Source organism: Dermacentor silvarum, chromosome 7 (assembly GCF_013339745.2).
Source record: "Dermacentor silvarum isolate Dsil-2018 chromosome 7, BIME_Dsil_1.4, whole genome shotgun sequence".
NCBI classification, from domain to species: Eukaryota; Metazoa; Arthropoda; class Arachnida; order Ixodida; family Ixodidae; genus Dermacentor; species Dermacentor silvarum.
The window spans coordinates 96,795,187-96,812,871 of NC_051160.1; the positions used below are offsets into that span (position 1 = coordinate 96,795,187).

Sequence of the window (17,685 nt, forward strand, 5' to 3'; positions counted from 1 at the left end):
TCTCAACAGTAAATCAATGACACCCACAATAGTGTGCAAGAAATGAGTGTATCATGTGACTGCAGGATATGTTGCGTTCGTTCACCCCAGCAAAACATTGTGAAAGAACTAACTTTGAAGTGTAATCTTAAACACCGCACATCTCAACTTCTGGCTGAGATACAGCATGTCTTCAGTCAGGTGGTCACGCATTCCTGAAAGGGAATAAAAGAGTGGGTGTTCATAATTGCGTATAACGAATTTCATAGGGTCATCGCAGTTGCAGAAAAGAAGGCAACATGTGAAGTTGAGCATGAAGCAACATCTCCTATTTCCTTTGATCGCGGAAATTGTGGGCGGGGCACCCACAATGAGGACAACGTACAGAAAAAATGTTTTCACAGACTGCATAGAAGTGAGGCGGATTACATTCCATTACCCGCGCACATTGTCCTCTATGAAGATGCAGGTTATACTAGCCATGCCTTGTATAATGATGTGTGAAGAAACATAGTACAGATAGTAAATATTATTCAAGCAGGTGACCTAGTGTATAGGCAGTGTCAAAGAACGCAATACCTTTTGAGGGTATTTGCTTTTATTGCAGGTGAAGGACGTGCATAACATCTCGAAATTAACTCGCGTTCCAACTCAGACGTGCAAGTGGTAAGGTAAAAAGATGGACCGGAAGCTGGGGACCGTAAAACGCCGAGGGTAAAGAAAGAACCCAATGAGAGTAACAAGGAATGCAAATTTTGGCAGTGGGCCTTTTCTTAAGCAAGGCCACTAGAGGTATGCAATTTTTGAAACTTGTTATGCTCGCGTTTCATGTCTGCACCTGTGGCCTAATAGAAAATCTAGGTAAAGGTATGAGTAACCATATTTTGTGTAAGATTATCGAGCAGGTAATTTTTTATCCGATATGCCGCCACGTGTAAGCTGAGCCAGCAACGTTTCTACCTAATGGCCGACTGCAACGGGAAAAGATGCTTTGTTATAAATAACGATACATGCAGTAAAGCGTGCAACACTAAGCCAGACGCTCTATCTGGTATGGAAGAAATCAGAGAACATATGACTTAAAGGGGAAATACCTGCTGACAATATAACCGATGTCAGCGCGAATGCGGGTGAAGCGATTGGCTACTCGGATGTCCTGTCAAGGATACAAGAAAGCCGGTAAAGTAGTCAAGAAATTTTTCACAGAAATCAATACGAGGTACAAGATAGTTGTAGAGCAACACACCGGCTATGGGGACACTGCTAGAAGGCGATGAGGGGATGCTCAAGAACAATTTGCAGCACATCAGGTTATTTGATATGTTGATATGTACAAAAATGTTTCCTTTTTTATATCACGAGCAACATCATGCAGACGTGGTATATAACACTCAACAAGTGGCCTCCCGCTTAGACCCAGAAGTCTGCAGCCATTTTGTCATAGCGGATTACAAGGTTAACTTCAGCGGTTGCTTTGCGAGTATCGATGCGCATATGAACAGGTGCCTTTTAAGTCAACGTTCAGGAGGATTTTTTTAACGCGAATGTTTGTTTGCCGCTTCATCACTTTACAGATCCTCGCTACTCACTGCTGCTGTCTTGTCGAATTTACAAGTTGGCGCATTGGGTACGAGTACTGGGTAGAAAACCATGGTCATTGGATAAGTGCAACTGCGCATGCGGCACTTGATAGTTGTACGAAGGGACACAAGGACAAGAAAGAAGTGAAGGCGGCATGAAAACATTAAATTCAGCTACATAGAAGTGAAAAATTCGCAATCAAAAGAAGCAGTGTGCAGGAAAAGAAGGTAGGTATGGCACCAAAACGTGTATTTATCTTTGAACATTTTGTAACATAGAACTCTTTCTACAGAGTTATACATGTGTAGACATATGTAGGCCAGCCTATGGCTACATATGTGTGGGTTTCAGTGACATTTAAGCACACTTTAGACGGTTCATGCACACATGTAATATTTGCGCAGTAATAACCTTTCTTTTATATTTACAGAAAAAAATGGTGCTGTATGCAAATCTTCGTGCTCGCCTTTCTTGTTTGCAGACATACAAATATCAATGTTCTTGTCAACTTATTTAAAGCTTCTTGCTCCTTTCCGGCTTATATATATATATATTTCAGGTGATGAATGAAAATATTTGCTGCACTTTGTAATATAACCACACAGGAGTACAAGATGTTTCCATCTCAAATGTCTACTCTACCTCTTGAAGCATTTCGAGCGCGACATGTCACTTACGTGGTAACTCGTTTGTCTGGAAATACATAATAAGCGAAGCAATTATTTGCCTCTGCTAGGCTATGAAACCATATGGGACCATTCCACGAAAAAAAAACCATCCCTTCCCCTGTCGAGAAAATGGGGGGTAAGCGAAGCTTGTCTTGTGTGTAGCTGACCTTCGTGGGGATTTACTTTCTTTCTTTCTCTTTTTCCTTCTCTCTCTCTATCTTTTTTTCTCTCTCTTTTTCTCTCTATATGTTTCTTTCAGTCTCTCGCTCTCTTTCTCTCTCTTCCTCCCTTCTCTCTCTCTCATTATCTCTCTCTGTTTCTCTCTCTATCTATCTTTCTTTCTCTCTGTTTTTCTCTCTGTATGTTTCTTTCAGTCTCTCTCTTTCTCTCTCTTCATTTCTATCTCTCTTCCTCCCTTCTCTCTCTCATTATCTCTCTCTGTTTGTTTCTCTCTCTCTCCTTCTCTTTCTTTCTCTCTCCTTCACTCTTTCTTTCTTTTCCATCCCTGGTATGCGCCATTGAGCTTGGACCCTTTCTGCACTCTCGCCAGGATTGGCCGACTTTTCAGCGTGACAGCACCACCACCACTGCCGACCCTTGCCAGCCTATAAAGCTTCGCTCAACACCAGCGCTTCCCCTGTCGAGAAAACGGGGATTGTCGTGCGTGTCTCTGATCTTAGCTGTGACTTTTTCTTTCGCTCTCTCTATGTTTCTCTTTCTTTCTCTTTCTTCCGTTCTTTTTCTCTCTTTCTTCCTTTCTGTCTTTCTCTCGCTCTTTCTCTCTATTTTTTGTCCCTGGTATGTGCCATTGAGCTTGGACACTTTCTGCACTATCGCCAGGATAGGCCCACTTTTCAGCGTGACCCCACCACCGCCGACACTTGTGAGCCTATCAGGCTTCGCTTAAAAAATGACCATCCCGGCCCTCCGAAAGTGGATGTCCAGCGAAGCTGTTGAAAACCACCACTACAACTGTATAGAGGGGGTATGCAATGCTATGTGGCTTAGAGTAGTAGTAGTAGTAGTAGTAGTGCCATTTTAGAGTGACGGGAGTAACGGTAATTTTACACAACACCCCCCATAGCAGGGCTGGAGCAAAATTGAAGCCAGTTGCTATGATGGTTAGTTTATACACGAAAGGCTTGGGACGTCACACCCTACATCGCAAGCTGTCGTCGCCGCGGCAACTTACGACGTCGGTTGTGGTCGTCGCGACAGCTTGCGCAACACTAGACAGTTTTAGTTTCACGTACGTAGAAGCGCTACGTAGAAGCTGTTCACGCGATATCCCTAAATAGCCGAGAGCAATTTCAAGATCGCTTCCAACCGCGCCGACGGTGCGTGTGGTTAGACATCGTACTGTTTTGCTACGTGTTTGCACTGTTCGAAGTCCACGAGAGCACAGATAAATAACGATGATCACAAAGAAAGCTGGGAGGCATTTTGCAGCTTAGGAGCACGCTCTAAAAAACATTTACGCCCTTTGGGTCGTATCTTGTCCCAAGCAATATACGTCCTCTGTCTTGTCCGCATTTCATTTCTCTAACGCTGCGAGCCCGGTACTTCCTAGTCACGAAAGGCTTGCACGTTATCAGCGTCACACAGCTTTCTCGACAGGAAAGTAGCGAGCGCTGAGTTTTCAAGAAAGGAAACGCAAGAAAGGCAGATGACGATTGTTGTTTGGGGCCAAGATACGACCCAAAGGGTGTAAGCCTTTTTTTAGATTGCTGGTAGAAAGCAAAATTGCAAGGTAGCACGGCCGCGTTGTTTGCGAAGTGCGAGAATCGTGCTTTGGCTTGGATTGCGGCTCATCTTCAACAAACTTGGCTGAAATAGCGTTCATGTCTGCCAGCAGAGGGTGCAAGTAGGTATGCGGAAACAACAATCTGTACGTTGTCAAGGCCTCCTACAACAGACTGGTGCGCACGCGAAACTATAGGCGTCCCACGCATGCCACGCGTAGCGTACGTAGAACTCTCACGTTTGCATGCGCAAGGCTTCTACGTACGTGAAACTGAAACACTCTACTAACGGGCATTGGGGAGACGATGACCGGCACGCATCAATGCACATCACTGGCTTGGCTGAAATACTCATCTTGAATTGAATTGGCTACCGCAGTGTTCATATTTCCCGATAAATGTGGCTACGTGGTGCGTCGCGTACGTGTAGCTAAAAGCGTTTCAGATGGCGTGCACGTAAGGTACGTAGACTGTTCACGTTTGCGTACGTGAAGTCTCCACGTACGTGTAACTAAAACTGTCTATTCTGTACCGGTAAACGTACGCGGGGAGCGCTACGTGCTTCGCATTGCTATCACGAGCGCCTTTTTATCAATTATTTGGTTCAGATGCTTGTTTTGAACTTGTTCTTTATTGCAACGTGTGCGGCTCGATTTGTTGTCTGCATGATGCAACGAATGTATGTACTGTTTGCTTCACTTTGGTGAGTGCTTGTAGCCTGTGCCTTTCGGGGGTATGAGTCATTGTATGTTTTGTTTGCGTAAGCAGTTATCAGTGCTTACGGAGGTATGAGCCATTGATGGTGACGATTTTCAGCCAACGGACGCGAAAAACCCCAGGATCCTAGCCATATACAGCTTCGCTGTAAAACAGTTAATTGTATACACGTGATTCAACATTTTTAGCACACAAAGTTGACAACTACATCAACCGCAACATGGACTTCAATAATTGTATAAACACTTCTTGAAGCATGAATTCATAGTAAAAAAACAATTCTACCTTTTTGGCCACCTGGAATATGAAGAAACATGCGCTTCGCATCGCGTTGGTCAAATGTTCCGTTTAGGTAGATGGATTTTCTGTAAAAAAGAAGAACAGATGTAAGTGAAAAACATGCATCATAACGTGAATATTCCTAATACTTCATTCCGTTTTCGTAATGTGACCGCAGCAGGAGAATGGCAGTTTGGCTTATATTCATCGTTTCATCCACTTCACATTCACGGCCGGGACCTCCGGTGCTATTATATAGCCATATGGGCTCGTTCGTGCACAGGAACTGAAACAGGAAGAAATGCGTCACTGTTAGCTACTAAATACTAGACTTCCTAGTTTTAAGAGTATAAACTTTCTCGTATAAATGAAACATAATAATAGAGTGAGATATTGATGTTTTAGTTGTATATATTAAGGTACATATTTTCTGTACATATTTTTGAATGACGATATATGACCACTTCTGCCAATGGTGAAATAAAACTAACTTGCAGGCGGCTCGCATGCGCAGTATCTAAAATGCAGCTCATACACAAAAAAAAAATAAGGCTAGAATATAAAGGACTGATGTGAAAACTTGTTTTTTAATGATAGTATTATGGTTTGGAGCAGCTGGTGAAGCTTTCATACAAGTAGATATGAAACTTCCACGAAAATCGCAAGATATGAAATGAATTTGTCCACATTATGTACAACCTATGTCAGTAAAAAATTAAAAAATAATGTCGTGTTGTTGTACTGGGCCGACGCACCGTCCAAAAATAGTGAATTATTCTGATACCTGAGAATCCATGTCACAGGACTTTCGAGACTACACCTTGAAAAGTGGCCAAGGTAGCTATAGTATGTCCTCGACAATCTGAATGGACAACTGACTTTGCACACGAAGGGCATCAGTTTCTTTGGAGCAATAGTATGAGATGGAGGGATTCAATGCGGCTTGAGTATTTACCCAGACATAGAATTGGGGGGCATCTTGCGCGAGGCAGCTACATTTCTTCGCGACGCCCAGCTGAAGAGTGAACTCGTCACCTTTTATAATCGTTTCGAGCTCAAAAACTTTCCTTCCTTCTTGCTCTTTCTCTATTTGAAGAACTGGGATCGCTCGCGGTGCAAATGAGTGAAAAGCAGCCATGCACTATCAAAGAGCTGTTCAAGCACTTCACTGACATGAATGTGAACTTAAAAAAGAACTTGATGATGTGGAACAGAGTGTCACATATATGAATGAAACCTTCGAAGAACTACGGGTGACTCAACAACAACTGGATGATTTAAAACGAGAGCATGCTACTTTCAATGCAAAAAAGGAACGATTGGCACAGTCGCTGGCCAGCAAACAGAAAGAACTTACTGAACTGACGTAATACAAAGGGAAAATAATGTGGAGATAAAGGGAATCCCACAGAACCAAAACGAATCGCTGGAAGAAGTAGTTAGAAAAATTGGAGACAAAGTAGGGGTCAGTATTCTGTCGTCAGACATTGACGTCGTTCATCGTGTACCAGCAAAAGAAAAAAACAAAAGCAACGTCATCGTGAGGTTCATATCGCGAACAAAGCGTGACGCCCTGTTATTCGCCGCAAAAAAGAAGCATTTCATGGCCAACGAAATAGGGTTCTCCGAAAGTGATGCAGTGTTCATCAACGAGCACCTTTGTCCCGAAAACAAAGCTCTGCTAGGTAGGGCCACTGCAAAAAAGGAAGAGAAGAACTGGAAATTCATGTGGGTCGCTCAGTCTAAAATTTTTGCAAGGAAGACAGAAAATTCGAGAGCTATTCAAATTGCAACAAGGAACTACCTTAGAAAATTGTGTGACTCAATAACACGCACGGCATCGGACGTTACAATCACTATGTGTATTTCGCCCCACAAAGAAGCCAGTTTGAGTTCGCACCAGCTTCATATCCTGCATTGTAACATCCGAAGCTTGCACAAAAATCATGATTCATTATTGTCCTTACTGCCGCGCCTTAAAAGTCACTACAACATCGTAGCTCTATCAGAAACTTGGTTAAAAGAATGCGAATTTATAAACATTCCTAATTACAACTTTCTGTCCCTCCCAAGAGTGGCTGAATCTAGTGGTGGTGGTGCGGCACTGTACCTGTCATCAGAACTAAAATATAAGAAACTGGATGTCACGAAAACAAAAACTGGTGAATAGGAGATACGTTTTGTAGAACTCGAACACAAACTTGTATTTGGCGTGATATACAGGCCACCAGACTCAAAACTTCAACCATTCTTGGATAAGCTTGAAAGAACCATAGCAAATTCAGCAAACACAAGTAACGAGGTGATCTTATGCGGAGATTTTAATATAAACGTTGCCGATCAGGGCAACATTGAATATCAAAATCTCATATCGTGCTATGACTCTTATAACCACATTACTAACCCTACAAGAGTCCCAGCAACCACGTCATCTATATTTGATCATATACTTAACATAACAGACTGTTTACCGATATATATCCATGTACCCTTGTATGACTCTAAAATCAAAATTCAAACAACTCGCTTGGCAGAAAGGTGGGACTACCTGAAAACTAGGAAACGTTTAGAAGAACTGAATTTTGCTGAAATTAATCACGCCGATGTCAACCAAACATATTAAAAATTCTCTCATCTATTACTTTCCAGCTGTGTTAAACAAAATGCAAGCTCACGCAGAGCCAGGTACTTCTGGATTCTTATCTGCCCCTGCATGACAGACTAAATACGCATAGCAAACAAAAGAACAAACATTGGCATAATAAACTGAAACAAAAAAGAGACAGTGATTATTACAGTGCTCGATATAAGACAGCGCGCAGTCTCTCTCTTTCTATAATGCGTAAGCGTAAAAAAGAATATTACAATACATTATTATAAAAGCAATAGGAAATTCTAAAGACATTTGGCGAATAGTGAATTCTGTCATAAAGCCAACAATGCAGTGCAGTATACTTCCTGATAGCGACGCGTTAGGTACTACTGAAGAAGATCTTGCCGAATCATTTAATGACAACTTTGTAAATATGGGCACCACTACACAATGCAACCAGGGTGCGCATGACACAGAGTTTGTTTCATTTTTACCTCCTCCTCAAATAAACACATTTGTTTTCTCTGAAATAACAACAGATGAAATCATAGATACTGTCAAGATTGTGCCATCAAATAAGGCCACGGGTCACGATAGTCTACCTGTAAGCTTACTCAAAAACAACATTGACATCTTGGGTCCAGTGCTTGCAAACTTGTTCAATGAATCCGTTCTATCGAGTACATATCCTGACCAGCTCAAGATCGGAATAGTGGTAGCAATATACAAAGCAGTTAATGCAAATGACTTGGTGAATTATTGTCCAATAACTACTTTATCACGTATTAACACGCTCTTCGAAAAACTGATCGCAAAGCGCGTCACAAGCTATCTTGAAAAATACCGCCTACTTTCAAACGCACAACACGGTTTTCGAACCGGTTACTCTATTACAACTGCCGTAAACTCACTAACAGAAATTATAAACCAAGCACTTAACAAGAACAATTCGCACTTGGCCTGTTCTTGGATATTAGAAAAGCGTTTGACTCGGTAAATCACAGTAGACTACAAAAAATTTGAACAATATGGTTTTATAGGACAAGCACATAGCTTTTTTCGCAGCTATTTAACAAATCCTAAGCAATACATAGTACTTAGAGGCTTTTTTCGCAGCTATTTAACAAATCGTAAGCAATACGTAGTACTTAGAGGCTTTTTTCGCAGCTATTTAACAAATTGTAAGCAATACGTAGTACTCGCGACATACGCGTATAACACCGCTACGCAAGTCACAGCCGGGTTTTCCCCCTTATTCCTTCTGTACGATCGCCAGCCGTGGCACACTTCTTTTCTTCTTTCTGCGGTTTTACGTGCCAAAACCCGTTCTGATTATGAGGCATGCCGTAGTGGAGGGCTCCGAATTAATTTTGACCACCTGGGGTTCGTTAACGTGCACTACAACGCAAGCACACGGGCGTTTTTGCATTTCGCCTCCATCGAAATGCGGCTGCCGCGGACGGCATTCGATCCCGCGATCTCGTGCTCAGCAGCGCAACGCCTTAGCTGACTGAGCCACCCCGGCGTGTGCCGTCGCACACTATAGACACGCGGCTGCCATACGCGCCAGATGCCTCAGAGTGCACGCCCGTGTCGGAAGCCACCTGTTCCGCTGTAGATTGCCGACAACTAGCCAATATGCCTTCCCAAGAGGAGTTCAGCCGGCGTGTAGCTAGTTGTGGAGTGTGGCGTTCTCCTATATTTAAGGAGGTACTCACTGAGCCCTTCGTTTCAATTCTTTTCTGCCGTCTTCACAGTTTTCTTTATGTTTCCGATAAACTTTTCGATCTCGCCGGTTGCTTGTGGCCACAGGGGTGTTGTCCTGTGACGACGAATTTCAATCAGCTCAATGAATGCAGCGAACTCATACATGCTCAAAGAAAGAAGGACCACTGTCAGTCTTCAGCACATAGGGCAATCCATGCACGGAGAAAATGTCCCTAAGCTATGCTGTGGCACTCGTCACGTTCATTGAAAACAGTTTTGAAACTACAGGGAAACGAGAGTATTCACGCACGACCCTTAGCACATATTTGTTGCCAGGGAGATGGCCAGCGAAATCTGCCGCCAGTGACTGCGAAGGGCAGTCTGGGAGTTGTGTCATCCACAAAGGGGAACATTTTTTCTCTGAAACAGTGCTCTGACACAGTTCGCAGTCCTTGATTTGTGACTACACTTTCCTGTAAATTGCTGCGAACCACATCTTCTCTCTGATCAGTTTTTGGTTTTGAGAATTCCCCGGTGTCGCCTGTTAGCCAGCTTGATGGCTTGTAGCTGCACTTCCTCTGGGATAACCAGTCTTGGTCCCCTGAAGAAAACATCATTGTCTGCAACTGTTAGCTCATCTCTGATCTGGATGAAGGGCTTGAGCTTGTCATCTTTACACAATTTCTCAGAAAACGTCCGATTAGTAGCCCTTAGGGCTGTGATGAGCAGCTGCGTTTGTATTATTTTTTGTACACCTTTTCTACTACTTGCATTGTCAAAGCTTCAGGCGCAGCAAACATCAGGGCGTAAGAAACGTATTCCTCTATTGTAGTTGCCTCTCTAGGCACATATGAATTTCCTTGGTGGTGGGTGCCTGGAAAGGTTGTCAGCAGGGTTTACATTTCCAGGAATGTGCTGGATGTCAAAAGAGCAGTGCTGTAGTCTACGGCTGAGGTGTTCAAGTCTTGCTGACAGCTTTGTACTCGGTTTCTTGATTATCGACACTAGTGGTACAAGACCAGTCTTTACTATGAGCTTGCCTCCAGCAAGGTACATGCGAAAGTTATCCATCGTTGATACGATGACCAGCATCTCTTTGTCAATTTGAGGGTATCTCCTGTAAATTACCGGTAATGTTCTGCTGTAATATGGTAATATTTTGGGTGCCCTTTTATTTGGCGTTTCTTGGCCATCACTCCTGTTATTTCCTCAGGACGAGCATCTGTGATTACATATTTTTTTGTTATTTGCATCAAAATACGCTAGGATGCGAGGTCTTGACAGCTCCTGTTTTACTTCATCCAGGGCTCTCTGGTGCTTCTCTGTCCAACAGAACTTTGCGCCAGCGTACGTTAGACTCCGTAGTGGTTCAACTATGTGGGCCAGGTGAGGGATGAAGCGCCTGCAGCAGTTAATTATCCCAACTAGGCTTGTGACTTCAGTTGAATTTCTTGGTGGTGTCATCTTTGCCACTGCTTCTATTTTCTCAGGGTCAGCACTGACTCCGCTAGCAGAGAACGCGTGAGCGTAAAATTTTATGCTCTTCGATCCCAACACACACCTCTTCCCAGCCTATTCTAGGTGCCTGAGCACCAGCTGCAGTCACCGATCGCACTCTTTAATTGTGTGGCCTGAGACAACGATGCCATCTCTGATGATGGTGCAATCGTCGTTAGGCAGCACTTGTCATATGGCATCCTTAAATATCTCCGCAGCAGAATTGACTCGAAACAGGGGCCTCGTGTACCTTCTTACACTCTTAGCACGGTAACGTTCACTAAAGGGGTATATTCTCACAAATTTGTGCACCTATAAAAAAAAAGTTACATAGTAACCTTTATTTAAGTAACGTTTATTGAAGGGTACACTCTCACCAATGTGTAACCCATAAAATAAAAGGCTACGTGTACCTATACTAAAAGTTACTATATAGTAACCTTTAGTATATAGGTACGCGTAGCCTTTTTGTATGTAACCTTTCGTATAGGTATAGTCTTGCAAGGCTTCGCACGTGCGTCCTTCTGCGCATGTACATGAATTTAGGACATTGATTCTTCGGCCAACCACCAAACTTCAACGCAATGCACTAGCGTAACTCACTGAACAGAAATAACTTCATAAAAATTCTCCTTCAAATGATCGGCCGAATTTCTACAACTTTCGGTTACCAACGTCAGGAGGATGCACTCTTCTGAAAATATAGGCATTTAAGGCACTTAGTCATAACTTCTTTGCTGCGTTACATTAGCGCTTTGGTCAAGGTTAAATCACTGCTATAACTCAGCAGGCAATTTACGACTAAGCGCGGTAAAAGCTTATGTCATCGAAAAAAGGTATCCTTTCGACGTAGCTAACAAAAAGTTGTTGAAGTTCGGCTGATCTTCCGAAATACACTTTTTCTGTAGCTTCTCAGTGAGTTACGCTAGTGCCCTGCAGTGAAGTTCAATGGATGGCTGAAGGAGCAATGCACAAAATTCATCTGCGTGCGCAGAAGGACGTACGGGTGAAAACGTGCAAGACTGGATGCCTATACGAAAGATTACAGAAAAAAAGGTTCCTAAATATGGCCGCAGGGGTTATGCCCTAATTTCTTAGACATGACTCATTGTCTAAAACCAAAAAATATTCAGGTTTTAAGACAAAATGACATTTTATTGCTGTGAAAACTTCATAATGGCGACAGACAGCATTTGCGCGATACTCACCATTTGGGAAGAAAATTTTACTAATTAGCTTTTTCATTTCTTTGGGGACATGTAATTGCATATTGAAGACAGCTAGTACTGAAAGCGTACCAATTTGCCATAATTGTACCTGGCACCAATTTAGAGAAATTCAATCTGCAATGAAGTGCGTTGCTGTTTCAGTTATTCTTCCTGCACAACCTGCAGCAAAATTCTGTAAATATCTCAGTTGGAACAGCAATGCATTTTATGGCATGTTTACTGCAAAATTCTGTAAATATCTCAACTGGAACAGCAATGCATTTTATGGCATGCTCACAGTATGTGTTTTTCAGACTATTCTGTGGCAGAATGCTTCCAGCAACCGGATATGGCGTGCTGATTGACCAGCTCTGCCGTTAACCACGATTGTTTATTTACATGCTAATCAGTCAAACATTGGCGCCATTCGTACTAATGATTATTATTGAAATTCTGTTGCGATTATAAAACTTGTTCAGCAGAAATCAACATTTCGTCTCAAATTATCTTTTTTTTAATATTCATGGACAGACTGGTTAACAACGTATAAGCCTTTGCCACCTTGCTATTTTACAGCGCAGGTCATTTACACAAGGCAGCTTGCAGGAATTAGTATAGAATGCACAATGCATCAAGACAGTTGTGCGTTTTGAAATAAGCTGGCACATAATTGGTAATTTTGGATTAAATGTGCAAGACACAAAATAATTTATGAAATACACAGTATGTTGCTTTTGTATACTGGCGAATGCATTGTATAAAGGTTCGTCCCCCACATTTTTCTTTGCTGCGGACCATGTTAAAAGTTTTTTGAAAAAAGTATCATGTCGTCATCACATGATAATGAGATTTCTAATAATTATATTTTGCACGAGTGGAAAGCACATCTGAAAAGGCGGCACAATTCAGAATGAATACGCATTTCTGCATGCAACATTTATTGTATCGAAAAAAAAATATATCGGTATGACACGGCAGCACCCACATTCTGAAAATGATGCGAGTAGCAGCTGTGAGAAGGAAAGCTGACACAAAACATTTAGTGAAAATGTCATGTTTACTTTATTTGCATATACAAAACAAGGTAACTCAAAGTTCTCCCTTCACAAGCAAAATTACATTTTTCTTTGGTCTGTTTTCTTCTCCACGGCCATGAAGCAGTAATGAAAAAACCTCTGAGTAGAGCGCTGCCTGGCATCACAAATTTCTACAGCATCACGAGGAATAGGGAAAAAAAGAAAAGGAGAAATGTTGAAGGTTCGTGTACAATATGTTCAAATACAAATACATATAAGTTTTAGACTTCCACGAGGAGGCCGATCTCATCCCTGTTTCGAGCACAATCATGTCTCTTTGCTGTTAGTATGTCAGTTGCTAATTTTCAGATCTCCTTGCTGTGTAGTGGAGCCTACAACGACAGAAAAATAATCTTACAATCTCATAGTTATGTGTTAGCGTCGCCCTGCAAACAACAGCTATTAACATGTAATGAAAGAGACATAAATAAACCACAAACAGATGAAAAACTACCACAGAACAAATAATTAAACACGCCTAAGGTGAATATACTCTTCTGTCTAGGAAATGTCGGTAAGAATAAAAAGTAAAGATTACAAAACTGAACGAAAATGAATTCTCAAATCAGTTCGTACTCCCCTCCAGTACAAGTACAAAAAGAAACACCGCAATAATGTGACAGTTTAACAGTCAAAATGCAATATCAAGTGATTACAAACTGAATATCAGCACAAAACACCAGTTCCGTGCATGAGGTCAATGTTGTGCGTCCGCACAAAAGTGCAACATAAACTTGAGATTTAAGAATAACCAACACGGTGACTGATAGTGATAAAAAATATTAAAACAACAGTGTTTATGAAGCAAGCAAGTAGTTCACTTAAATAAAACTGAACAGTGCGAGCATGAGCAAGAATTGACGGTGAAATATACGACAGACACACACCAGCAAATAGATAGTTGAACAGGAAGCATTGCTTACCTAGGTCACATTTATTGCTGTCTTCGGCATTCATTACAGCAGTCACAACACAAACGAGGTCACCACTCTCAGGTAAGCGAAGAACCTTTACCATTGGCCATCGGCAATGCGTCTCGTCGCAGCGGCCACGCAGCACGCCAAACATGTCAGTGCTCCACATCCGGCGTCACGGCTTCTTTTCAGCGGCGCGCGAGCCTTTAGGAGTCCTTTTGGTAACTGTACCACTCGTCACGAGTGACTCAGACACACAATACGCTTGGTAAGCGCACGCCACCAAATCGGAGAGCGTAAAAACGTGGGTAAAGCGATGAAACAAAGCGCGCAACGACCGTTTTAAAACGACACCACCGGCCATACTCTTCCCGGCATGCATCGCGAGAGCTGCACAATGCAGAGGAGATATGACGGCGCTCATGTGTGGCTGAAGCTGAAGTGCGTTTGATTATGCCCCGCATCTAGCGCAACTAAATATAATAATCAAACTACAGTTCCGTCAAAGTATCACAGGACCATATATATCAAGATGCTATTATTCTACTGTTTCAGGATGTTGCTTTTCGTTTGTATTTGTATGTTTTCTCCCTGCTCATTTGGCCGGCCGCCATTGTGGCCTCCACCGGGAGCGCACCTTCATCTCTCTACGAGTCCTCACTGGAGCGGCTGTCGCCTGCTGTCATGTGAATGTAGGGGCGTCTTTCTCGCGTGTTAGTGAGCGGGCAAAATTGGTGCGTGTCTGGCGTTCTCTAATGAACCTAAAATTTGCTGTAATTTAGGAACCACTCCCTCTTATACATCAAAATACAAAAAAAGAAAGAAAAGAAGAAAAAGAAAACGCGGTGGCAAAACATTCAGTTGCAGTGTACCAGTAAGTCTGATTACGAAGCATCTTTCTCGTCCTGCAGATTAGTTATTCGGCCTGCTCGAAGCTTTGATTCTGTCGGTCGTCGAGCTTTTAGACTACTCTAGCGTGCGCCCATGTGCGGCTTCAGTGTGCGCCCGCTGTTAGTGGGTGTCGCGTTTCAGGAGAATATAAAACAAACGCGAATATAAGATGCATTGATGCACAAGGGAAAAAAGAATATTGGGTACAAATATATATTCAATCACCATAATGCATCTGCTTTTAGGTTTTGTGCAGGCACACAAGTCTATGTTTTATACCACAGCTTAAAATGCCTGTATCGGTAGCGGGGGGCTTTCCATCACATTGAAACGTGTAGTGATAATTCATGCCACAACATCGTTTGCCACAATATTCTCCGGTGTATGTTCACTGTTTCTTTGGCTTCCTTTTAGATTATAATGGCACGTATGCAGAAGAGATCAGTGACGAATGAATTGCTGCTGTCTCTCTTGAGCATACGCTCGTGCAAGATTTAATTTTTTTTTACATTGCGAAACCGAAGAACCCTACTGGTATCAATACTGGTATTAATCTAGTCCAACCAGCCTCATTCCCTCGGGCGCACAACATATCGTATAGGTTAGTCCTGGCTTAAAACACCACATCAGGATAGCAATACGACACAATAATAAGTAAACTTCCAATCCATACAGTAGGTCCCCTAAGCCACGAATGGCAACTCCATTAGAAGTTACAATCTAAAGGTTACAAGACATTTGGCGTTGCAGTAACCTTTAAAATATACGCTTCGCCACATGTAACCTCTAGCCGCGACGGAAATTCACTAAAACACAAAGATCAAGTTTTTTTAGTCACCGAGTAACCTTTATGTTATACGTTACTTGCAATTATAGGTTACCATAAACGTTACCGTGCTAAGAGTGTAGTCCCCAGTGGGCGGAAAACATCAGTACTGTACTTGAATGTTCTTCCAGCTCTAGCTGGTGGTACCCCTCGTTGAGATCCAACTTGGAGAAGTGTGCTGCACCATTCAGGAAGCCGATCAGATTTTCAACAGTAGTTCAAACAAGTTCTTTGTCGACGTCTGCGAACTAACAAGTCGCTACAAGTTTTCTATGCTGTACTTGATACTGTTCGAGCGTTTCTTCTCGGTTATACCTTCTTTGTCGAAAAACATGGCGCTCATAGACGGTGTTCTTTTTGAATGCGAAGTGGTCCTTCAGGCACGCCACGGCATGTCTGTGTCGTACACAGCTTCTCCACCGTGGTGGAGCAGCATGGCGCGCTTGCGTGCGATATCTGTAATCTGGTATCTGGTGGAAGGGGATGGGCACCTCTTATCTGGTATCTGGTGGAAGTTATCTAAGCTTGCTTGCCATCTTAGCCATCTGTCAGCCAGCGATGTTGGATCCGAGTGTGGATCAAAAGGCGGAAGGGCAGGCAGGAGCATCTCCATGCTTCTTACTTGAGATGTGTCACGGTGACCGGACTTGCATCTTGCAATAAACACTTCTGACACCGATGCCAACAGAAAAACTTCGTTCATTTGTACAAGAGTACCCGCCTGCCGCCATACCATCTCTTTCAATCCCCTTTCTAGCTCCGGCCCACTCTCGTCTTCTCCGGCACTGCGCCTAGGTGGCACTGGCTTTCGTTTGCGAAAACACTACAGGCGTCACCGCAGCAAACCGGCGAATAGATATCGAAACGTAAAAAAAAACACACAAATCAGCATACAATAAGGCCAACCGTGCGGCCGCCGTACCTTTCCGTTGCCCCATAGAGGTGTGCGGCGCATCGAAGTCGAGTTAGGGTCCTGTGCCCATGCACGCGGCGGACGCTCAACATGAAACTTTTTTTCTCGTTTAAAACAAGAAGTACGCTGATTAAGCTTTTAGAAATAAATATCTTTAGTGCACCCTTGCAAGTGATATCAAGCATGCATACTTATTTGGATGGCATCACCAATCTATGTGTACGTGAACATTAGGCATTTCTAGCATTTTTCAACGTTTGCGCCTCTTTCACTTCAAAAATATTCGCCCATCGAATTGAACGCTTTTTTTGGCAATCTTAGTGCCAACATTACAACTATGATGCAGTTGTATTTTTTCTGTAAAACTTGTAGAAATGTGCAATAATAGTCAAATTTGGCCCGAATTCGCCGCAATGCTTCATCACACAGCGCACCTGGAGTAAAAATAGCTCTGGCCAATGGGAGATAATAAAAAAGCGCAGTTACTTTTGTCGAGCCCCGCTAATTTTTAATACGCTTCCTGTAATATTTTATGCAATGTGGTTCTGGTGCAACAAAACTAAGAGGAAAGAGGAAGGGACCGAAAGAGCGCCAACTTACAACTGAATTTATTAAATAGAAACAGCCCTATTTTATACAAACAGGATTGACATTTCAAGCATGAACCAACTAGCCCAACATCGCATTCTGCTGATATTCTATACTGCCGTTGTATTTCCCAGCCTTGGTTTCACCCACCACGACACCATTCAATTCACTGTAAGCGCACGAATACGTTTTGTTTTTCCTTTTTGCAAAAATACTTAGCGACGGCAAATAGTACACTAAAATTATTGGCAATTTTTTAGAAAAGAATCGCAGTGGGTATAGAGCAATGTCGGGGACGTTTGGCGTCGAATGACCCAAATGAAGTTATCGTATGTAGAGTCTACAATAAGCGCTGGAATGTTTGTACAAGCGTCTGTTCGTTTTGAATATGCCGCTCTCTACATTGAATAAACTGTCAGTATTGACGGAAAAAAAACGCTTTATCAGTAGACTTTAGGTTCGGTAGAAATAGCACCATTCAAGGAAACGTTTAGTGTCAGGTGAAT

The 17,685-nt window shown here is 42.6% G+C and overlaps 1 protein-coding gene across 9 annotated transcripts in view; it reads right to left on the minus strand.

The window, feature by feature from the left end:
- LOC119458301 (uncharacterized) overlaps positions 1-17,685 on the minus strand; it is a 125,255-nt gene that overhangs the window by 85,784 nt on the left and 21,786 nt on the right. For 4 of the 9 annotated variants that reach the window (XR_007467958.1, XM_049671041.1, XM_049671045.1 and 1 more), the window contains exons 3-5: positions 5,116-5,252; positions 4,973-5,052; positions 114-194 (exon numbers count right to left, since the gene is read on the minus strand). The exons of 2 other annotated variants lie outside the window; for them this stretch is intronic. Coding sequence is in view for 6 of the 7 variants with exons in the window: in XM_049671041.1 (XP_049526998.1) it covers positions 114-194; positions 4,973-5,052; positions 5,116-5,252 (298 nt within the window). In the remaining variant the exon portion in view is untranslated. The remainder of the gene's footprint in view (positions 1-113; positions 195-4,972; positions 5,053-5,115; positions 5,253-17,685) is intronic. 3 more of the 9 variants (XM_049671042.1, XM_049671046.1, XM_049671043.1) reach the window with 2 other exon arrangements.